Source organism: Pinus tabuliformis, chromosome 2_1 (genome assembly GCF_031772625.1).
Source record: "Pinus tabuliformis cultivar Carrire ecotype Pingquan chromosome 2_1, CPIR1, whole genome shotgun sequence".
In the NCBI taxonomy this organism is placed as follows: Eukaryota; Viridiplantae; Streptophyta; class Pinopsida; order Pinales; family Pinaceae; genus Pinus; species Pinus tabuliformis.
This window is the reverse complement of record NC_142299.1, coordinates 830860542-830885174: the sequence shown is the minus strand read 5'-3', so window position 1 is coordinate 830885174 and position 24633 is coordinate 830860542. Positions and strand designations below refer to the sequence as shown.

General features: G+C 42.8%; 1 protein-coding gene across 2 annotated transcripts in view; it reads right to left on the bottom strand.

The window, feature by feature from the left end:
- The window catches only part of LOC149203224 (sodium/hydrogen exchanger 2-like), a 213195-nt gene that overhangs the window by 52732 nt on the left and 135830 nt on the right, over positions 1-24633 (bottom strand). For both annotated transcript variants that reach the window (XM_089403364.1, XM_089403365.1), the window contains exons 6-10: positions 11596-11790; positions 11445-11491; positions 11024-11090; positions 10797-10897; positions 10510-10611 (exon numbers count right to left, since the gene is read on the bottom strand). In XM_089403364.1, coding sequence (XP_089259490.1) covers positions 10510-10611; positions 10797-10897; positions 11024-11090; positions 11445-11491; positions 11596-11790 — 512 coding nt within the window. The remainder of the gene's footprint in view (positions 1-10509; positions 10612-10796; positions 10898-11023; positions 11091-11444; positions 11492-11595; positions 11791-24633) is intronic.

Sequence of the window (24633 nt, the reverse complement as noted above, 5' to 3'; positions counted from 1 at the left end):
AGACCAATCAAAACTTGTCAACAAAATTCAACCTTGCAGCCAGCCCTAGTACAGTCAATGTTGGTCAAAGGAGAGGTCAGATTGCCTTGATTTTAGTACCCAGATCTGCGACCTGCTAGGGTAGAGATGCCTCACCCAAACCAAAGTCAAAACAGGTCAACGCTTGAAGTCAACACAGTCAAACAGCCTCCTTGCAGCGCAATCAATGCTGGTCAACGCAGTGAACAGAAATTTGTCCTCCTTTCCTTCGCACGTGTGAAAGAGAAGAATGCCCAGAAATGCATACTCAATCACAAGAGGGGAGAGAGCGATGTGAGATGAGATGATGGTGAAAATGACTTGAGGTCTCCTTTTGCAACGTTGAAGATGAGTTGGGGGGTCTGAATGCCTGTTTTGCTCGCTGGCCGACCTTGACAATTTGTCCATAATATAAATAAATTCATATCTTTATTTGTACATGCCGGAATCGAATGATCTTTAGATCAATCCTACATCTCTCGGAGAGAGGAATCCAAGAAAAATATCAGCTATAAATAAGATGACCCATGTGGAGTTTGGCCCTAGTTGCCAATTTTAACATGCTTTCTATGGCCTGCGGCCTAGCATAGCAGTTTGTTGTAGCTACGACCTCTTCCAAAATGTCCCCAAACAAGCTCCCTCACAACACTGTAATGTCCCTCCTGCTCCTCAGCTTGTCTGCCCAGCACCTCGGCCCTTGAAACAACCTTCACAGATTTGTTTTGACCTTAAAATAGTCCCTCAACCAAATCCGCCCTTTACACACAGCTCTCGGCCTCCAATACAGACTTGTCCCACGTTGTTCCTTGACACTTTCTTGTTGCGGCTAGGGCATCTGATTTCAAAGCTATCTCTTGGAGGAATGTCACTCACTTGGATGATCTAAAACAATTTATCTCACCCTTTATTTATACCAAACATAGGGGCTCCAAAGAATAGATGAAGTGATGCATCTATATGAGTAATTTACATCAAGACTACATGACTTGAAAACCAGTAATTAATTGTCAACTTCAAAGATTCATTTCTCCACTTCTACAACTCAGAATTCGACGATTCTCGAAGCATTGGATTCTTCTTTCTGCTCTCTATCATCTCATGCCATCACATGTAGAAATGTGCCGCTAGAATTGCCCCAAACACGATTGGGTGCAAAACCCCATCCTTGGATTCCAAGCCCACAAGTGACCCTTGTGGCGCTTTTCCCTCCAAACCCTGAACCCTAAGGCTTGGAGTACCTCCCAAGCTACACAAATCAACACTCCCTCTTAGCAAGGAAGGTACTTCCAAGACTAGGAAGCAACTCATCATCATCGTCACTACTCGCAACACTTGCCCAACTCCTGGCGCTCACAATCACAGCAATCCCTATACGGTGAACTACGCCCTTCTTGGAAGTGTCGTTGTCACTGCTGGAAGCACCCCGCTTCTTCTTCTTATCTTGTAACGCCTTCCACTCTCTCTGTGATTCCTACTTGGTAGTTATAGGAGCACCCTTGCTCCCCACTGACCACGCGCTCTTCTTGGACTGCAGAGTCTCCCTTTGAATCTGCAAGCTCCCTCTCGAACTAGACTCCCTCTGAGTCTCTGGAACCTGGACCTTCTCGGGAAGGTGTACCTTCTTCTCGGGAACCTATACCTGCTCCTCTGAAGCCTGCACCTGCACTTGCACCTGCTTCTCTAGAACCTACACCTGCTCCACCTGCTTCTTTCCATGATCCACAGGCTTGCCTGTCAACCTGTAGAGACCATGCTCTCTAACTCCGAGTACAATCCCATCGGACTTAGAGCCTCTGGGCCTGAGTCTTGCCTTCCCATCTTGGAACAAGACCTTAAACCCCTTCCTCTCGATCATCAAGATGGAAATCACGCTATATTTGAGACTTGGTACAAACAGTACATCCTAGACCCGGATCACACGTCCTATCTCCATTCTAAATGGCACAACACCTAATCCTCAGATCTCCAACTAACTCTTGTCGCCCAACACCATGTGCAACTTTGAGACCCATTCAGCGAGTCTCAAAAACCTCTTGTGATCGTGTCATATGCTTCGCCGCACCATTGTCCATGTACCATCCATCCTCATTGATAGTACCCTGCAAGAAATGAGAAATCATAGCAAAGTCCCCCTCTTCCAATCTGTTGGAGAGATCATCGATCTCAACTGAAGTGGCAACACCAGTGGTCTGTTTTCCTTTCCTTTTCTCATAATCTCCCTTCTTCATCGGACATCTCGATGAATAATGACCCATCTCGCCACAGTTGAAACACTTGACTTTACTCAAGTCCTTCTTTTGCATACCCTGCATTCGCGTTGCAAGTGCCATGTCATCATCTGAAGAATTCTTCTTTGGATGAAGACCCTTGTCTCGCAACTCTTCCTGAATGAAGTCATCCCACAACCTATCCCAGTCTAGCATCTTCTCCCTGGCAACGATCCCTTTGATGAAGGGATTCCAATCCTTGGTGAACCCTTTCAAGGCAATCCTTACCATATCTCCATCTGAGGTAGACACATTGATGGCAGCAAACTCATCTTTGACTTGAGACAATCTTCTCAGATACGAGGTCACACTTTCACTCTTTATCATCTTGGTGGACTTCAACTTATCCTCCAATACCAGTACCCGATTCTCATTCTTATTCTGGAACAAATTTTGAAGAGCCATCCACATCTCATGTACATTGTTCTTCCCAGACAAATGAGGTATTAGGGCATCCTTCACACCATCTAGGATGATCAATCTCGTCCTAGCATCCAAATCTTCATATATTTCCAACTACTTAGGGTCGGTTGGCTTCTTGATCTATTTCTTGGCGAACTCCCAAAGCCTATTGAAATGTAAGACCAACTTGATCCTTTCCTTCCAAAGGACTATAGTTGGACAACCCCTCCAACTTGTCCTCATACCGAGGACTTGCCTGCAACTTCGACATTGTAGTGAGCCCTTCACTTACAATGTGACCAACTCCCTCTCACATTGTACTTCGTTGCGCACAACTCTGATTTACTTACTTCCAAAGTAGCTCAGACACCCTCTGATACCATGTTGAATTTCCACGACCTTGGGTCTAGATTAGAGTCTTAAAATCACTGAAGCTACCAAACCAAGAATCTCAACCATAAACTACTTTGCACAGCGGAAATATACAACAGTAAATCACATATGCACAAATATACACACTTTTTAACAAAATTGTACAGTATTGTACAATCCCAATCTTCGTTATATTAAACCAAATTTGAACAATACAACAGTGTATGGTATACAAGATACAATGACAAACTTCCTTGCAACTTCAATATCGTATCTTGTCATGTCAGTCCTTTGCTTCCGTACTGCTCACTAGTAGTGCCTTAGTCCATCAAGGCCACAACACATCGAGACTTCGAGAGGGCTGCCCTCTAACACTGCTACAAGTGACTTCTGTAGAGTGTAAACAGGCTTATCCAATCTACTCTCTGGGTAGGCCTAGTTCCCGAGCTCCAATCTGCCTTCTAGTAGCCTCTTTTGTCCATCAAAGAGCTACTCTTTAGGCTGCAAACTGCTCCCAATCACGTGCAAACAACGTCCTTGTCTATTGCTCTAGGGCTACTTTGGGTAGCCAACACACTGCCCTCCATTTAGATCAATGGCACCTAATCCAATCACTATCAATTATGCTCCTAAGAAGACTCTTCACCTCCTCGAAAGATCATCTACATGGCAACAATAGGCTGCAATGTCACGATCCAGTTCTAGTCAACATTTTGACCCAACAATCCTCCACAAAAACATTGTTTGTTGCTTCCCCTGCAATTCTAGTTAGGGCATGTACAACAGCCCTTAACCCACCACACAGTGAGCAATCTAATCCCACAAGGGCAAAGGTCCACCTTGGAGAGGCTCCTTCTATGCTACGCTGCCCTATTAAGGAAAAATTTAATTATTGATTATATAACTTAATTAAGTCATCTCTAAGTGCTTTCACTTGAAAATTTTTCTGGGTTCTAGAGCTCTAGTGTTTCTAAGCCTCTCTTACCAAGGTCGAGACTAGAACACTTGTCTGATGCTACAAAAGTCAACACTCCCTCTTAGTGAGGAAGGTGTTCTCTCTATCTTGTAACTTCATTCTCCCATACACATTGTTGATGTCTAACAACTGTGACAATCTGCCACTGCCCACCAACTACTACAAAACTTTGACTCGTCTGGTACTTTGAGTTGCACCAACCTACATCTACACTGATGTTGACACTGCACTATACACACTATACTACTACCAACTCTGCACTGTGCTACAATTGAACTCATGTTGTTGTTGTTGCTGCAAAAACTGCAATAGAGAACAAATCTTTGAATCAATTATGCCACTGGGGTGGCTTTGTAGTTGTTTTCCAAGTCTCTAACTACTACTAGCCTCTGCACTGTCCACTGAGTTTGTCTGCATTGCAACTACATTGTGCGCCTCGGCATCTAATTGCAACTTGTACTGCAATTATCCCTCAAAAATTGATTGCGCCATTTGACATTGATCCATCTATTACTGAATATTGTGGGCCCTTGTAGCAAGGGTAATGATCCATGAGGAAATACTTGCCCAATGCTAAACACCTACATGATGCTCAACACCTATCTGATGCTCTGCTCAAAGGATCCTGCCCAGCTTTGTGCACCTCTAGAGTCTAGAGCTCAACATCTCCCCACCTCTCTCCTGGAGGTATAGCTACATACAAAGCAAAGTCTTCATCCAACCTGGAGGACAATTGGTCAATCTCTGTTGAAGCTGCTACCTACTCCTGCTTCTCCTTCTTGTCCTTCTTCCTCTGAGGACATTGAGTATTGTAGTGACCAAACTCACTACACCTGAAGCACTTGATCTTTGACAGATCCTTTTTAATCTTTTCGCCTCCCTGTGAGCCTTATCCCTGACTGGGACTTTTCTTTGCCTTTCCCTTTGATGCAAGGGCTACATTCTCCTCCTCCTTCACACTCTTCGATCCTCTACTACTGCCACTGAGACTACTCTTGACTAGAGCAAGTTGCATCTCCTCCTGCATGAAATCTACCCACAATCAATCCCAGCCAAGTAGCTGATCTTGTCCACTGATGCTTTGGACGAAAGTGGCCCACTCCTTGGCGAAACCATTGATGGCTAGACGCACAAGTTTAGCTTCTTGTGGTGTCTCTCCAATTGCGACAAGCTCATTCCAGATATCCTGAATCCTGGTAAGGTATGGAGAAACCCCTTCTTCCTTTTTCAATCTGGTGGTTCTCAGCTTCTCCTTCAAGGACAAATTTCTATTCTTGGAAGGATTCGGGTATAGTGTTGTGAGAGCATCCCACATTTCTTTGGTCGTATTGTTGGTCACTAAGTGTGAGACTATATGATCCCAGACTCCATAAAGGATCAACCGCTTCGCCTTGGCCATCTCGTTACTATAGTTCTCAAGCTATTGTGAATCTGTAGGTACGGCTATAGCTCATTCTGCGTACGTCTTCAAACCAAACTCATCCAGCACAAAAGTCATCCTGGCCTTCCAGGTACAATAGTTGGACACACCATCTAAACTGTCTTGATCACGAAGTCCTACTAAAGGCCATTTTCTACAAACCTCACAAATGGGAAAATAAACAGGAATCTCCTCTTTCCTGCTCGACTATTAGCACTACTACTCGTAATCCCTCCTAGAATGCACAGATTTGTCTGCTGCTTTTGCTATCGGCAACTGGAAATCATGGATTTCCTCCTAGAAACTAGATCTAGAAACCCTCTGAGAAAGAATCTCTCAGTATGTGCAATTTCTCTTCCACTCGGTGCTGATCCTGCTCTACGAATCTGCTGCAAAATCAATTGCACCCAGATCAAGAATCTGCTCAACGAATTTTCTGTTTTGCATCACCAGAACTGCTTCCCAACTTCACCATTGCCTGTTGGAACTACTATTGAACAAATCAAACTCTCACTGCCACTTGCAACGGGAAAATCGAACCTTTCTCCAGCAATTCGACTTGTCTAGCCAACTTCTACGTAGACTCTGAAGAAATTGTGTCGCTGCTCCCTCAGAGCTATGAATTCTCCCTCGTCTTTGAGCCTTCGATCTGTCAAACTCGCTCTAACACCATGTGAAATTTTTTAATCTATTAGAGCAACTGGAAATTAAATTTCTAACTGATTAAAATTAAGTGCAGTGTATTTGGTATGGAAAATAACAAGTAAAATCACAACTGCAATTTTCACCATAAAAACGCTACAGAAAAATAAAATGTTGGAAACTAAGAAATATAGAGCACACACATACAACACCGTTGTTTTTGGATAATTGTTCCCGAAGAAACCCAATGCGGGAAAATCAGTGCAACAGCTAAGGGTTTTTTATATTATGTAGTAGTGAAATTTCGAGTACAATAAAATGGATGCCAAACTAGCAATCCTCTTTGAGAGAAACACTAGAAAAATCACCAAGGAAATTTTACCCTGCTCCACAAGCAATCTTGGCCCAAACTAGCCACATAAATCTGCTCCAAAAAACCCCTGCATCAGCCTTCTAAGCAGTCCTTGGGCAGGCCAAACTTGCACTCCTCTAGAACTGTCTCTGAGTCGATCACTCTAGTTGTAGCTGCTACTAGAAGTCACTGGCCAGACCTTTTGGAAATCTCCCCGGCCTCCGGCACCTAAAACTACCTGCCTCTCAGCGAAATCTAACTGCCTCTATGAGGCTCTGCTCTAGCCCCTACACAACCTCCTAGAGAATAAACTTGACCTCTTGCTACCTCTCCGAAACTGAAAAGCTTCCTTTGGACTCATTGTCTTTGTGTCCCCTCTCTGGCTCGAACTTCTCTTTGTTGAATCACTGCAACTAGGAATCCCGATTTCTGCCAAGAAACTCGACCTCAAGTGTGTTTATCTCCAACCCCAACGACCTCCTCTTATAACTTCTTGTTGGCTCACCAACGCCCATGATTAACTCCTCATCAACGGCTAAGATCATCTCTGAGTTGATCCATGTGAGTTTCTAGAGAATTCTCACATTTATTAATTAATTCCTGTTAATTAATCATTTTCCCTATGTTAGACTTGGGAAAAATATAATTAGTGATTAATTAACTTAAATAAGTCATCTCTAGGTGTTTTCTCCTAAAACTTTTTATGGGTTCTGTAGCTCTAGTATTTCTAAGCCTCTCTGACCAAGGTTGAGACTAGAACACTTGTGCGATGCTACAAAAATCAGCAATGTACCCTTCACTTTAGCCAAAACCATTGATTAGGCAAGTTAAGCTTTCTGCCTCATTTTAACACACAATTAGCCAATTCATCAAAGTGGGAGGTTGTTGACATGAGAAACAACTGGGTGGATGCACTTGTATCTATCGGTAACACCAAGCCCTAGTGCTAATGTCCCTGGAGGATCAAGGCAAATGCCACAGGAGGACAAAAGCAGTGTTATTGACAATGAGAATCCCAAGATAAGGGATGATTTTGATGATTTGTAATTATTTGGGATAGCATGATGTTTTTTGGACTCTAGAGTGTTAATTTTCTAACCCCGGACCTTACACAAGTTACTTCCTACTGATTTCCTTGCTAAAAATAAATGTTAAATTTATCTCTCTAAAGAAAATGCATAAAGTGGAGATTTTAACTAGCAAAATATAGTGAAAGAAAATGAAACCAATTTTCACACATGCACACAAATATTTTTAACCTTCAAATCAGCTTCTCATTAAAATAACTTCATGGCTTACAAGAGCTCCCTCACAAGGAAAATGGCCCTCTCAGAAAACAATAAAAGCTACAACAAAATTTCTAAATTTTTCTAGGCACCTATACAACTTGTACAACCCTCCAAAATTTCAAGAATCACCCCCAATCTGCAGTGTTTCCCTCAACCTATTGTATGACCTATGGTACGGCCCATGCTTATGATTTATGTTTGGCCTACACATGAAATGGCCCTTGACTTGCAAACTTCCTGCATTGTATGGCCTACTTGTGGGTTGATCCTTCTTGCTATAAACTTGCCTTCTCTGGACCTATACACTATATGAAATTCCTTTATCACCCTTGTTGAGATTTCCTTGAGACACTATCCTTTGTATCTCAATCACTCAAGAAAATGTGTCTTCCTTCTTCGCCTAGCGTTGCCTTTATAATTTTGAGTCATTAACCGAATCAAATAACCATTGATGACTAAGTCTTCATAACCCTAATCTCTTAATGAGATTGACGATTGAGATTAAATCCAAATCAACAGTCTAGATTCATCTAATTCACTAATGTAAAAACTTTACATTTCATCAGATATTAAACTCATTTTGATAAAAGGCATTTCACTTTAATAATTTCTTTAATTAACGTGAATTACTAAGGTAAAGACTTTGGTCAACTTCCACGCATCTTGACACTTAGACCTATGCGAAAGTTCCTATCCGAGCTACAAACATCAACTTGGAGGGCATTTAGAGCCTTAATGATAATGTATTGTATTTCGAATATGTATCACAGTTAGTGCCATTTTGCTATATTCACCCTTAGATGTTATATCCAAGATTATATTTTACATACACGCACACATACATGATGGAGGGTGGCAACCAAGAGGCAAGGAGAATGGGGAGGATGAGACCAAGAATGAGGATATGATGTGCTCGCCTCAACACTGTTGGAAAATGTAACTAGTTTCGGTCTTCATAATCGTCATTTTACTCATGTCATTATGTATATCTTATGTTACAAGAAAAGGAAGAAAGAAAAATATTATTTTACACATGGGTTTCATGCTTCATTTTATTGGTCAACTAGGTCAATATATTTCATGCTCTTAGGGTTTGTCAGGTCAAAAATATATTTTTCTTGAGTCAACAAAATCTTTGTCATTTGTATAAAATCCTATTGGGCAAGTTGTAACATGTAAAGGATATTAATTATGAGTCTAGAAAGTCAAATAAGCCTCCAAGCTCAAGTCGGCCCTACTTGTGAGAAGTCGACCTAAAGAGGCCTAATTCGACCTCAAGAGAAGCATATATATATAAGGGACTTCGACCTAATTGACACACACTTCTGCAGTTCAATCTCAAGCAAGAAGAAAGGAGAAAGAGGAGCGAAGGTCTAGGAGAAGGAAGCATTTGTAGAAGAAATTGAAAATCTGAAGTTTGTGACTATTTTCTCTCACACGTGTGAAGAACTAAGGCTTTTGTAGCTGCTAGAAGGCAGAAAATTGCAGGTCTAATATAGAGGGCTGCAACTCTTATTTGACCTAGTTTGACTTCTGTTGACTTTGAAGACCTTTAATTTGCTTGAGGAAGAATCTCTTAGAAGGTTGACACATGCAAGAAGGCTAGGGTTTATGCTGTCTACAAGGAGCCAAAGTTGCAGATCTAAAGTAGAGGACTGAACACTATAATTGAAGCAATTCAAAGAAGTTTGACTCTCGTTGATCTTGAAGGACTTGACTAGCTTGAGGAAGGATTTCTTGGAGGGCTGACTTGGTGCTTGGAGGAGGTCTTGACTTTGGTCTTGGGGTCTTGGAATTCTCATTTAAACTGATTCTATAAGAAGAGAAGAGATTATTTTTGGGTTTTCCCCTTGGATGGGTTTTTCCTTGGCTTGGAGCCTACTTCTTGTGTCGATTGTCTTTATTGTTTATGCTCTTGATAATAGTTTGAAGAAAAGAATCTAACAATGAATAATAAGAAGCTAATATAAGTTCACAAGATTTTCTCAATGTTGAGGAGAATTGTTTAACTAGCTGCCCTTCTAGATTCTCCAACAAACACCACTTTCTAAATAGAGTTTTAGTATTTTACCCACCAATGGTCATGTGTCTCCAACTACAGGACTTATTCCCTGAGAGCATGAGCTATTTCTTTGCCCATAAAAGTGGTATAGGGAATTCATAGCTAGCTTCTAGATTAATCATTGTAACTGACTGATGATGATGACATACATTTATTATATATATGATGTAATTTTGTATTTATTTGACTTGAATGGACAACTATTAGGGTTTGGTATTGGGAATTAATGTTTGAACTTTGAAATATCATTTGGCATTAACGAAATTGTATATATCGGTGTTTTTCTCCATATTTGTGTCAATGTGCTTATTTGAGGTTGTTGTGGATTTATATTTATTAAAAAAAAAAAAAAAAAAATTTTGTATCTTATAATGCTTGTGGTTTTACCAATTTTTTCAATGATTTTTCTGATGTCAATGTTTAAAGACCATGACAATTTTTGCAATGCCAATGTTTTCAACAATGCTCTGTACAATGTCTAAATAATTGGAGTCCTTCCTTATACATCCGTCATCTATGTTTACTGCTATTAATATTTTCTAGGATTAACATGGAATTCATTGTTACCAATCCCATGTGAACCAGGTTGAAAAGTAAAAGATTCACTAACAAAATTTATCCAATGACAATTGAACTTACAATCAATATGTCAGATTATTCATCAAGGATTAATCTCTCTAAATGCATGTTCTTAGCATAAATATCTCACCTTCTTTTCACCATTTTCCATTTTTCAATGTCCAGAGCATCCATTCCCACATAAAGGAAGATAAATGTTTCAGCAATAAATGACATTGTTGCAAACGCATGCCTGCAATCATTACAAATTGGGGTGATCCATAAAAACCAGGAAAATAAGACTACAATTTGACAAGAATCCTTGATTTGCCAAAAGATAACTATGCAATTGAAGAAATAAAGGACCGTTTGCAAGGTTCCTCATTTTCTTCTACTGGTAATGACAAACAAAACATTAAGAATGCTCGGGTTATATACTTGGTGGTAATCCTTGAGCTTTCAGTCACATTATGCCAAGTGTAGTGAGACATAACAATGCCACAGAAGAAAACAGTCAAGATCCCACTCAGGTAAAACAGCTGCACACACATAAAATATGTCAAATCCCACCTTTATTCAAAGACAGTAAGTTTTCTCTGGTCCTAAACCTACAATAGAGTAGATATCAATCAAGCCTTTTTAAATTAACATAAATGTATGCTTACCTCAGCGAGCATGTATGAGAGATACGACATGAGTATCATAATTGCTACTTCACGATCAGTAGAGTGCCTGATCACAACTCTCAATGTTCATTACATAATAACAAAAAAAAACAAGAAGAACAAGTAACTGAATGTTTAGTTTCAAACACAAACGGGAGACATGAACCAAAATTTTCATCTTGACTATATAAACTGATATCAGACTTAGGTCACAAACAAAAGCTGAGAAATATTAGAAGACAGTAGAAGAAGAAAAGCTTAAAATGAATTGAATATGGGAATAAGGACACCAAAATGGTTCACTTCTTTTCAGTTATATGTTCGCGAATAAAAATCAGTTCGGACTCGAGCTAACTAAGAAGATGCAGAGGAAGAAAGCATAAATACAAAGCATGGAAATAGTAGTCTTCTTGCAAACAACCTTCCAAAGTACAAAGCTTTGATGATGTATGCACTTAGAAGCCCAGCCTGCAATATCATTAGAAAGCATCAAGATTCATGAAAAATAATTTATTAAAGCAGCAAAAAATATTCAAGTTACATTTTGTTGTTTACATAAAGATATGACTTACTCCAATCCCCAATGCAGTGCTTGTCAGAAAGAGATAAACAAAGTTACCAAACAGTTGCAGAGCAGTGCTGCCATCAATATGAGTAAGGTCAAAGTTACGAATTGCATTGAAAAGGACAACAGATGTGGCATCATTCACAACACCTTCACCAAATACCAGACTGTAAAGCAAAGGTGTCTCATCCTGACTCAGAATCTGCACCACAACAGCATTGAGATTTAGTTTTCCGAAGAAATGCCAGACCACAATAATGGAATTATTGACTGCAAAGAAATCAGACCCCTAGACATACTATTACATGGCAAAAATGATAGAATGTAAAAGACAGTAGTTAGAATGTTGCTATCCCTCTTTAAAACCAAAAAAAATCAACAGTTTTTTGTTAGTTTTTGTAACATCGAATGTGTTCTAGCCATGAAATTTGGTGGAGAGACTAGAATACATGAGATCTCCAAAACCCAGAAAACATTTCTGGAAATTCTGCATAGATTATTAACCAGTTTTTAAATATTTCCTAAGTCTAAACTTAGGGAATATGATTAATTAATCAGTATTAATAAAGTCAAGGCAAGAATCATCTAGAAACTCATACGGATCGATCCAGAGATAATCCTAGCCATCGATTATGTTTTAATCTTGGCCGTTGGTGCTCCAATAGAGGATTATAAGAGGAAGTCAATGTGGTGATGGAAAACACACTTGAGCAGTTCGATTTCTAGGCAAATCGATTTCCAGAGTAGCAACAATCAGTTGCCAGAGAGAATTAGAGATCGAAGCAGTGAGTGAGGGGCAAAGATAGTGAGGCTGGAAAAAGTATTCCAAATCCAGTGAGTGCATTTGCAGATAGGAAGAAGAGCCACAAAGAAGCTGATGCAGGGGCAGCACAACAGCTTCTAGAGACAAGTTCAATTTACTGAGAGGGAGAGACGTCTTCAGTTTCAGAGAGGCCGGAAGGAGTCCCAGAGTGTTGGAGAAGCATCTTTTCAGTCAGCAGAAGGCAGAACAACTTCATCAGAGACCATTTAGAGGCTTGACGTCAAGCAGGTTAAGCTGAGCAGTGCAAAGGTTGACGCAAAGGGTCAGAGAGCCAAGTTTCTAAAGGCAAGTTGTGCCAAAGAATGCCTATAGGGTGAGGAAATTCCTCACTAGATTTTTGCCAATGTTTTTCTCTGTAGGATTGCCAGATTTCGGCATCCAGTTGTACTCAGATTTTCATTGCTGCATAATAATAAAAACCCTCACTGCTGCACCAGTTTTCCCAAGTTGGGTTTTTCCAGGGACATTTGTCCAAAAATAATTCTCATATTTTAGGTGTCTATGCTAGCATTTCTCAACTTCAAACGTTTTATCTTTCTGCAGAATTTTATTTGTGAAGGTTACAGTGCATTTATTTCGATATTTGTCGTAGCAGATAAATTACCGTAGCAATAGGGTTCCAATTTGGAATTTTCACATGGTATTAGAGCACAGTGGATCAGCGGGAGAGCTCAGAGGCAACAAGAAGGAATTTCGTTGCTTAGTGTGGGCAGCAGGCCGAAATTCCCATGGACAGCGCAGTCTTTTTGCCAGGAGGTCGAGTTGCTTGAGGAAGACCAATTTTTCTAAGAGGAGCAGAAAAATTCGATCCTTCCAGATCAAGTGATTCCAGAGGCAGAGGGAGCGCCTTAGATTTTTCGTTGGGTTGATCTCTAGCTAGACGTAGAGGTTTTTGCAATAGTTCGCTAGAGCAAAGCTAGCATTGGGGTGGAAGAGAGTAGAGCACACACAGAGGGAAAATTTTCCTCAAGGAACTTCTAGTCTCAAGAAGTTTGGTTTTCCTTGCAGATCGACAATATTTTTGAACAAATCTTCTCACTCCATAAGGGAGTGTGAATAATAGAGTAGTGCCCGAGCAGAAGGAAAGAGAGTTTTCGACACTTCGTTGAGATGGCCACTACTGGGCTTCGTGATCAGGACAGGTTGGATGGAGCTTCCAACTGCGTCATCTGAAAGGCAAGGATGTCCTTCCTTCTAGATGAAATGGCCTGAAAGCTTATATTGATGCAGTAGTGGCGGTTCCTCAAGATGCAGATCAGCAAAAGGAATATAAGAAGGAGATGGCGTCGACGAAGAGATTGATCCTAGATGGAGTCAAGGATCATGTTGTCTCACATATAGCTGGCAAAGATACTACCAAGCAGATGTGGGATGCTCTCTCCACATTATATCAGGGCACTTCCGAGCAGCGAAAGATGTACCTAGAGGAAAAGTTGGGACTCACCCGAATGTAGAAAGGGGAAGGCATAGACCCCTTCCTTACCAAGATTCAGGAGGTCTAAGACAAGTTGTCAATGGTTGGGGGCAGCGCCTCAACCCACAAAGCTAGTGTGATTGGCACTCAACAGTGTCTCAAAGAAGTAGGTCTTTGTCCAAAGTATATTGTGCAGAGATAGGCTACCAGACTGGGATAGAATGTGGGCCAATTTGCAGCAGGAAGAGTTGAAACGAGCTCGGTTAAACAGCTCCATCATTGGCAACAACAGTGGATCAAAGACGGTGAAGGAGGAGGAGAATGTGGCCCTCGCATCAAAGGGTCCCAGTCAGGGACAGGGGGAGCAGAAAAAGAAGAAGGACCTGTCAAAGCTCAAGTGCTTCAGGTGTGGTGAGCTCAATCACTACCGTACCTAGTGTCCTCTCAGGAAGAAGGGCAAGGAGGAAAAGCAGGACCAGCAGGCAACCTCAGCAGAGATCGATAGGCTTTCCTCTAGGTTGGAGGAAGACTTCGCTATGTTTGTTGACATACCTCCAAGAGTGAGGTGGGGAGATTTGGTGTTGTAGCCCTAGAGAGCTACAGAGATTGGGCAGGATCCTTGAGGAGTCCACCTCATGGATAATTACCTGGCTACGGGGACCCATAGTATTCAATAGCGGGATGGATCAATGGCAGTTAATGCAGTCAGTACTAGAGTGACAATTGCAGACTAGTAGCATTCAAATGCTGGGGAGTGCAGTGCAGAGTTGGCAACAGTGCAGTTGGCACAATACAAAGTCAGCAGCAGCGCAGATTCTTCAATGACAGTGCAGATGCTAGTAGCAGTCAGAGACTCTGGAGACAGATGCATCATACTGAACACAGTTGATTCAATATTTTAGATGCTTTTCAGTTGCAGATGTTGCAGTTGTAGCAGCAACAGATGAGAGGGAGTTGCAGTGGAGATGCGGTGTTGACAGCAGTATGGCAGTGTCAGCAACAGCATAGATGCAGTGTATATCAAAGTTGCGTAGTGGTTGGTGGGCGGTATGGATAGACATCAACAGTGTGACAAGAGATGATTCAGAGACAGGGTGTTGTGGCAAGGTGTGCAACACTAGAACACATTCCTTGCTAAGAGGGAGTGTTAGTTTTTGTAGCATCGGATGTGTTCTCGCCACAAAATTTGGTGGAGAGGCTAGAATACATGAGATCTCTAAAACCCATAAAACATCTCTAGAAATTTCGCCTAGAAATGACTTAATTAGATTATTAACCAGTTTTTAAATATTTACTAAGTCTAAACTTAGGGAATATGGTTAATTAATCAGTATTAAGTCAAGGCGAGAATCATCTAGAAACTCACACAGATCAATCTAGAGATAATCCTAGCCATCAATTATGCTTTAATCTTGGTTGTTGGTGCTCCAACAGAGGATTATAAGAGGAGGTCGATGTGGTGATGGAGAACACACTTTAGTAGTTTGATTTCTTGGCAAATCGATTCCCAGAGTAGCAGCAGTCAATTATCAGAGAGGACTAGAGATCAAAGCAGTGAGTGAGGGACAGAGATAGTGAGGTTGGACGAAGTATTCCAAATCCAGTGAGTGCATTTGCAAAGAGGTAGAAGAGCCATAAAGAAGTTGACGCAGGGGCAACACAGCAGCATCTAGAGGCAAGTTCGATTTGCCGAGAGGGAGAGATGTCTTCAGTTTCAAAGAGGCTAGGAAGAAGTCCCAAAGTGCCAGAGAAGAATCTTTCTAGTCAACCGAAGGCAGGTCAGAGGCTTGACATCAAGCAGGCTGTGCAAAGCAGCACAGAGGCTAACACAGAGGGTCAAAGGACCGAGTTTCTGAAGGAAAGTTGTGCTAGAGATTGCCTGTGGGGTGAGGAAATTCCTCACTAGATTTTTGTTAGTATTTTTCTCTGTAGGATTGCCAGATTTCGGCATCCAATTGTACTCAGATTTTCATTGTTTCACCGGTTTTCCCAAGTTGGGTTTCTCCGGGGACATTTGTCCAAAAATAATTGTCTCATATTTTATGTGTGCTAGCATTTCTCAGCGTCCAGCGTTTCATTTTTCCGCATAATTTTATTTCTGAAGGTCGCAGTGTATTTATTTCGATACTTGTCGTAGCAGATAAATTGTTAATTAATTAACAAATAGGAGAAATAATATTAGCTGCTACAATGATCCGGACTTAAACAGGAACGCAACGAATTACAGAGATAACCATAAACACAGATATGCAGCGGAAATAATACTTCATTTCATTAATGTAAAAAAACTGAAATATGCTTACAAACAGTAATGGAAATAAACCAGCTAGGGCGATGGTAGCTTATCTCTGAGAAGAGATGTGGTGGCTACATGCCTCTGAACTGTGTTACAATGAGGCTCGAAGGCCTATTTATTGTTGAGAAACAATGGAAAACCCTTAACATTCCAAAACCTAACCCTAGAAGATGAAACGCCAAACTGTGGGCCCCGTTTGGGTATATTGGTACCTCAACTTCCCGGGGTCGTAACCTTGGCATACGATCTCCGTTTGACGCGTACAATAGCTCGTTAGAAATATCTATCCGAGCACAACCACTTTAGGAAGGGCAACATCGGTCCATGGACCCATGTTGCCCCCAGATTTCCCAAAAAACGTCGTTTAGGGCCTCAAAATGGCTTCGGAAGTTCAGGACCTAAAAAACTACTAAAAATAGTAAGTTGTGCTACAATTAAGGAAACTGAAAATGCTGAGAGAAACAATGGTGGGGGTCCAGGTGGACTTGGCAGGTGACCACCAATATCCACCTGGATCATTCCTCCCCCCTTAGGAAGCAATGGTCCCCATTGCGTTGAGTTCCTCCATGAGATGAGGAAACTTTTGCTGAACTTGGTCCCTGGTGAGCCACTTGCCCTGGTGAAGGAGTTGGCCTGCTTTGACAACTCGATACAGTTGGATATTCTGTTGGCGAGTGTTCTTGATCTGTGTGTTGATGATCCGATCAGTTGCAGCTTGTTCCATGCAATCTGGATTTAATTCTGTGGGTGTGAGCTGTTCTGCAATGTCGGATGTGTCTAGCAATGGTGGAAAGTATGGCCGAAGGCGGTCCACATTGAACACTGGGTGCAGGCCAAGGAATGGGGGAATGCTGAGCTCAAATGCATTGTCTCCCACAGCGTTAGTAATGGTGTAAGGCCCATATCGGAGTAGTCTCAGTTTCCAATAGGCTCCAGTAAGGCGTTCTTTTTGCAAATGCAACCAGACTTTGTCGCCCACCTGAAACTTGTGTGGCACCTGATGTTGATCATGTCGCTGCTTGTACTTGGCATTTGATTTCTCTAGAATGTCATGGACCTGCTGGCGAATATGTTGGATGTGCTCAATGACGTTGGTTGCCTTATCTGTTTCGAACTGGACATGAGCCGAATCTATGTGAGTAGCTGCAAGTGGCATGGCCACGTCAATGGGGCATAGTGGCTCGAATCCCAAGCCCACCTGAAAAGGGCTGTGGCCAGTCGAGCTGTGAAGAGCTCGGTTGTAGCTATGCTGAACATAGGGGAGGCTCTCGTCCCATGTGCGTGGATGCTTTGAGTTGTACATGCACAGAATGTGCACAATCATCCTATTGACAACCTCTGTCTGACCATCAGTTTGAGGATGGAAAGTTGTGGACTTGGTGAGTTTGGTGTCTAACATTGACCAGAGATTGGACCAAAATGTACTGAGGAACCGACTGTCCCGATCTGAGATGATAGACTATGGGATCCCAAAGTGCACCCACACTCGTTCAAAGAAGAGTTTAGCAGTGGCTTCTGCTGTGATATTCTTCTTGCAGGCCGCCATAATAGCCATCTTCGAGAACCTGTCAACGACCACAAAAACACAGTCATTTCCATGCTTAGTGGAAGGAAGGCCTGACATGTAATCCATGGAGATGGATTCCCAAGGTCGACTAGGGGTAGGCAGTGGGGCATAGAGGCCTTGCTTCTTGATGGTCGATTTGGCAATGGCACAGGCAGTACATGATCTGATGTACTTCCCAACATCCTGTCGAAGATTCGGCCAATAGAAATACTTTTGCAATACTGCCACCGTTTTCTCGACCCCAAAATCCCCAGCAGCCCGACTGTAGTGTGCTTCCCAAATCATCTTGGCACGCTGGCTTAGAAGGAACACAAAGGTGACCCAAGTGGCATAACAAGGCATCCTGGAGGTGAAAATCTGGAACATGCCGACCCTCCAAGAGTGTCTGGTATGTGTGGCCAAATTCTGGGTCGCTTTTGTAGAGAAGTGGCCAATCAGAAGTCTCGTGCCCACAAGAGTTGAGCACGGTGGTTAATGCCATGATCGGTGGTCGACTGAGGCAATCTGCAACATTATTGGTGTTGCCCTTCTTATACTTGATATTCAAATGGAACTGTTGTAGGTATGTAGACCACTTCTGATGGCGATCATTCTGCAATTTTCCTTGGGTCTGTATGAACTGCAAGGGTCGGTGGTCTGTGTGGATGACCGTTTCCTTCCCCAAAATGTAATGCTTCCATTGTCGGCAGGCCTGCACAATGGAATATATCTCTTTATCATAAGTGGGATACTTCCGGACTGTGTCTGAAAGTGTTTCACTGTGATATGCCACTGGATGCCCGTGTTGAGTAAGGACTGCCCCAATAGCATAGTTAGAGGCATCTGTCTCTACCTCAAATGGTTGTTGTAAATCTGGTAACGCGAGCACTGGTGCCATGCAGAGGCGATCTTTCAACTCTATGAATGCATTCTGTTGAGATTCAGACCAAAAGAATTTTGCTTTCGCTCCTCCCTTGGTGACTTGACTCAAGGGCCAAGTGATATGAGAAAACCCCAACACAAACCTGCGGTAGAAGTTGGCAAGACCTAGAAAGCTGCGGAGCTTTGTCAGAGTGGTTGGAGATGGCCAATCTCGAATGACTTGGATCTTGGCTGGATCCACATGCACCCCCTGTTCATCAATAATGTATCCCAGATACTGAACCTGGCTCATGCCAAAAGTACATTTCTCCAAATTGGCACATAGCTTGTGTTGCCGCAGTGTTTGTAGAACCTGTCGGATATGGTGGAGGTGCTCTTCCCAACTCTGGCTGAAGATCAGAATGTCATCCAAGTATACCACTACAAATGAGTTGGTGAATGGCCGCAAGATGTCATCCATTAGCCTCATGAAGGTTGTAGGAGCATTTGTCAATCCGAAAGGCATAACCAACCATTCGAAAAGGCCCTCCTTGGCTTTGAAGGCAGTCTTCCACACATCAGAGGGTTCGATTGGTACCTGGTGATATCCTGACTTCAGATCGATCTTACTAAAATATTTCGCCCCCTTTAGTTGGTCCAAGAGGTCATCAATCCGCGGGATCGGGTACCTATTACAGACAGTGATCTTGTTCAGCGCCCGATAGTCAATACAGAGTCTCCAAGTCCCATCCTTCTTCTGTACCAACACGATCGGGCTCCCACAAGGCGATGAACTCGGACGGATGTGACCTTTCTGTAGGAGCTCCTGAATCTGCCTCTTGATTTCATCGTTCTCTAGAACGGAGCGCCGATAAATTGGTCCATTGGGTAGCGGCGCACCTGGGGTCAGATCGATGGAGTGCTTGACCTGACAGTGCAGAGGAACCCCTGCGGGGGAGGTGAAGATGTCCTCGTACTCCTCCACGACCTTGTCCATCTGTAGTTGTCGTGCGGAGGGGCCCTGTCTGGAGGCCGCGGCCACCGTCTTCTTCTTTCCTTGAGGGCGTATCATCAGGAAAACAAATTTCCCAGTTTTGGAAATGAGCTTACTGCATTGTTTTGCAGTAATCAAAGAGATGGCGGTAGGCGGTGCTACCTCTGGTATCCTATACAACTTATTTCCCAATGTAATAATAACAGCACGGGGCCTTGATTCATACACAGCATGTCGCTTCCACAAGTATGGTTGTCCTAATAGTACATCACAAACTTCAAGGGGAGCAATGTCACACAATACCTCATCCGTGAAGGGCTTGATGTTGTACGGAAGGCGACACTGCTGGCTCACGCGAAGATCCCGTCCTTGGTGAAGCCACCCGATGGTGTACGGTTGTGGATGTGTTGTGGTCGATAAGCCCAACTGCTTCACGACCTCTGCCGAAATGAGGTTCTTTTGGCTCCCGCTATCAACAATGAACTGTAGCAGGGAGCCCTTTACCCACATCTGGGAGTGGAAGAGATGCTCCTCCTCCTCTAGATCTTCGGGTTCATTTTTCTAGATCTTGGCGGTAGCAACAGTGGCGTTGGGATCCGCGTCAATGATCTGCTTCCCTTTGTCATTCCCCTTGTCGGGTTCTAACTCAAAGTCGGAACATGCATCTGATTCTGAAACCTTTAGCTCAGCCACTGGCGACTGCTTGGCCCGACACTCACTTGTGTTGTGAGTGGAGCTCTTATGGAACTCACACCATTTTCCTGTGTCCTTTTTCGGCTTCGTGGCGTTGTTCTTTGCTTGCAGCTTCGGCGGGTTGTCTTGGGCTGCCCCGCCTTGGCTTTGTCCTTTGTTCTGTGGTTTAGGAGCACCTTTCCCTTGCTTTGGATTCGCAGATCCAAAGTCTCGCTTCTTTTGTTTAAACTTCTGCTCAACCTTGATGGCATATCGGTATGTTGTGCCGAGTGAGGAGATGTTCAGGAATTGTATTTCTTCCTGGATGTACTTGTGCAGGCAGCCGCGGTATTTGAGTATCAAATGCTGCTCCGAATCCTTGATACCCAACTTTGTGCGAAGGGTATGGAAAAGATTGGTGAACTCCGGCACGTCTTGGTCCCTTCCCTACCGCAGCGTGGTCCACTTTATGTATTCATCCTCATAGCTTCCCACAGGGTAGTACTGCTCCTTGATGGCATCCCGGAATGAACTGCAGGTGGGTGTGGCTGAAAATAGTGAGCCGGTACTTTCATCCTTCTGCTCGCAGTAGGTTTCCCACCAGTCCTTGATGTGGGGGGCTGCTTTGAGAAGAGCGAAAACAATCTTTTCCCGACTCGAAAATTCATGAACAGAAAAATAACCCTCTAGCAGATTTAACCATTTATCTATGGCATCTGCGTCTATCTAACCCTCGAATATGGGGATTTCAAAATTAACTTGTACCTTAAAGGGCGTGGCGTTTCCAGAGTAGCTGCTGGAAGCCGATGCGTCGCTTCTAGGTAGCCGCTGAAGGATCTGGGCAAAGTTCTCTGTCATCGTGTTCCGTTGTCGCTCAAGGGCTTCTTCGAGCAAGATTTTGATAGGATCTCCTGCCCCCTCGTCTTTCTTCTCATCCGCCATGGGAGGCCGTCGGGATTTGCGAGGCTGGTCTTGCAAAGGTTCAACCAGTTCAAGCCCTAACTCCTTATATCCCGACCTCGTTGGGGACATGCAAAGAAAAACAGAGAAAACGCAGACCGCTCTGATACCACTGATCCGGACTTAAACAAGAACGCAACAAATTACAGAGATAACCATAAACACAGATATGCAGCGGAAATAATACTTCATTTCATTAATGTAAAAACACTAAAATATGCTTACAAACAGTAATGGAAATAAACCAGCTAGGGCGATGGTAGCTTATCTCTGAGAAGAGATGTGGTGGCTACATGCCTCTGAACTGTGTTACAATGAGGCTCGAAGGCCTATTTATTGTTGAGAAACAATGGAAAACCCTTAACATTCCAAAACCTAACCCTAGAAGATGAAACGCCAAACTGTGGGCCCCGTTTGGGTAAATTGGTACCTCAACTTGCCGGGTCGTAACTTTGGCATACGATCTTCATTTGACGCGTACAATAGCTCGTTAGAAATATCTATCCGAGCACAACCACTTTGGGAAGGGCAAAATCGGTCCATGGACCCATGTTGCCCCAGATTTCCCAAAAAACGTCGTTTAGGGCCTCAAAACAGCTCCGGAAGTTCAAGACCCGAAAAACTGCTAAAAATAGTAAGTTGTGCTACAATTAAGGAAACTGAAAATGCTAAGAGAAACAATGGTGGGGGTCCAGGTGGACTTGGCAGGTGGCCACCAATATCCACCTGGATCATACAATAGGGTTCCAGTTTGGAATTTTTACATTTTTTAATCAAGACATGGTCTGCAACCAACCATTTAGGTGCCCAAGTCAACACAGGCTATTGTTCTCTGAATTAAAACCAACTACAATCCATCCCAAGTATTATCTTTAAGGTCGTGAGGTATGAAGCCCATATTTGAGGTAAACAGGTTCAAACCACTGAGAGGATTCTCATCACAATATTATCAAAGCTTATCCATGTCAAAAAACAGTTATGCACTCTATTATCTTAGCCGAGTTAGATGACTGCTCTCTTGTTAGATTTCAAACTTCTGTGGTATTCTTTTGTAGAAGAAGAATTCGGATTATCCACAATATTTTCAAATTTATTCGACATTTTGAATCCCAAAGTGGATCCATCATCAAGACTATGTTTGAAAGAGAATTTAAAGCGAAGAGAAAATGAATAAATAAATACAAAAATGAAATAGTTGTTCTATGTACACTTCTTCCTCTATCACCCCGTTCAAGAAGGCTGTCTTGATGTCCATCTGGTGAATCTACCATCCCATCTGAGCTTCTAGAGATATAAATAACCATATAGAAGCGTATTAGGAAACTGGGGTGAAGGTATCCTCATCTATCCCTTCTTTTTGTGCATACCCCTTTGCCACGAACCTAGCCTTGTATTTTTCCACACTGCCATTTGCCTGATACTTGATCGTATAGATCCATCTAGAACCTACAACTGATCTGTCTTCCAACCTTGGCACTACCTCCCAAACATCATTCGTCATGATAGAGCTATACTCTTCTACCATGGCATCTACCCAGACCTGATGTTGTGTGGCCTCCTGAAAGATGGAAGGTTCTGCAACCTGAACCACCAATGCTTGGTACTTGTCAGACTGTCTACGTTGTCTTTTGATCGTCAAAGGAGTTCCAATAAACTCCTTTGCATCGCTCAATGTCTAACGAACCTCTCTGCTAGCTCGACCACTAGTCATGGGAGGTTCTGCCAGCTCCTCCTCATCCTGTCTCTGTTGCTCCATCTGCTGAGAACTCCCCGGATTTCCTACACCTGAGGAAATGCTGGTACTAGTCACAGTACTTGATCCTTGCGACTGTCCTCCTGACCGTCCCACTGCTTGTGCCTGTGGTTGGACTAAAGGAGCTTCTGCTGACTGATTCTGATCACCTGTAGGCTTTTCACAAGATCTCTTGAAATCTCAGTCCTCCATGAACTTCACGTCTTGCCTTACTACAATCTTCCTATTGCTAGGAATGTAGATTTTGTATGCCTTTGAGGTTTCGTTATACCCAGCGAAGAACTCCTTCTCTGCAGTCTGATCCAATTTGGTGCTTTTATCATCTGGCACATGGCAATAAGCAATGCTGCCAAAAATTATGAGTGGCTTACTTCTGGCTTCTTCCCTGTGAAGACTCCTTCTAGCATTTTATTCCCCAATGCTCTACAAGGAGTCTTGTTTTGAATGTATATTGTTGTGTTACATGCTTCTGCCCCTAGAAATCTGGGTAGATCCTGGTCATATAACATAGCCTTTGCAGCTCCAAAAATGGTTCAGTTTTTCTGCTCCACTACATCATTCGATTGTGGATTATATGGAACTGTCCATTCTCTCGTGAAGCCTTCCTTCACACAAAAATTTGTGAAGTCCTTATCAATATATTCTCCACCATTATCTCAGCGAAGCACCATGATTTTCTTCCCTGTCGCATTCTCTACAAGAGCTTTAAACTCCCTGAAATGATTGAAGACCTCATCCTTGGTCTTCAAGAAGTAGATCCAGGTTTTCCTGGAATGGTCATCAATAAAGGTGACGAAATATTCGACAACGCTGAGAGCTCTAGTGGACATCGGGCCGTAAATATCTGAATGTATGAGTCCTAACACGCCATCAGCTCTGCTATCACTTCTTGGAAATGTTGCCTTAGCATACTTCCTAGGTACGCATCCCCTACACACATCATCGTATTTCGTGCCAAATTCTGGGACCCCTGTTACCGCTTCTTTGAGCATCCTAAGTGCTCCATGGTGTAGATGTCCCATTCTCGTATGCCATAACTCATTCTGCTCCTTCCCACTACTACTGTCTCTACCTATTAGTGCCATTGGAGAATTGATTTGTAACCGGTACCATCTGTTACTTCGAACTCCAATTTGTCTTACCTTTTTCCATCTCAAGTGTTTGACATACACTTTTTTCCCTACGAAGTGAATATCATACCCCTTATCTTGTAACTAGAACACTGAAATCGGGTTCATACCCAATCCTGGCACATGCAATACATCTGTAGCGCTAGTGCTTCCTCCTGACTCCCTCTAAAAATCTATGGTACCTCTCCCTACTAGAGTACATTTTGTTTTGTTTCCCATAGTAATCTAGAAGTCCATCTGCTCCTCTTTGTAGCTAGAGAAATATTCTCTAACCCCTGTCATGTGAGTTGATGCTCCATTGTCTATGTACCAGACTCCTTATGAAGTTGATCCTACTAAGCAAGAAAATTCGTCCTCCAATCTGGAAGACAAATTTGAAGTCTCCTGAATGTTACTTCTGTCCATGGCTATGCTGAAGAATTTAGTGTGCTATTCCTCTTTTCCACCCTGACACTGACTCTGCTCTAGCGAACTACTGCAAAAACCCTCTGTGTCCAAAGAGAGATCTGCTCAACAAGAAAATCTGAGCTGCTCCCTCTGCCTCTAGAATCACTTGTTCTGGAGGAATCAAATTTTTCTATCCCTCTTAGAAAAAT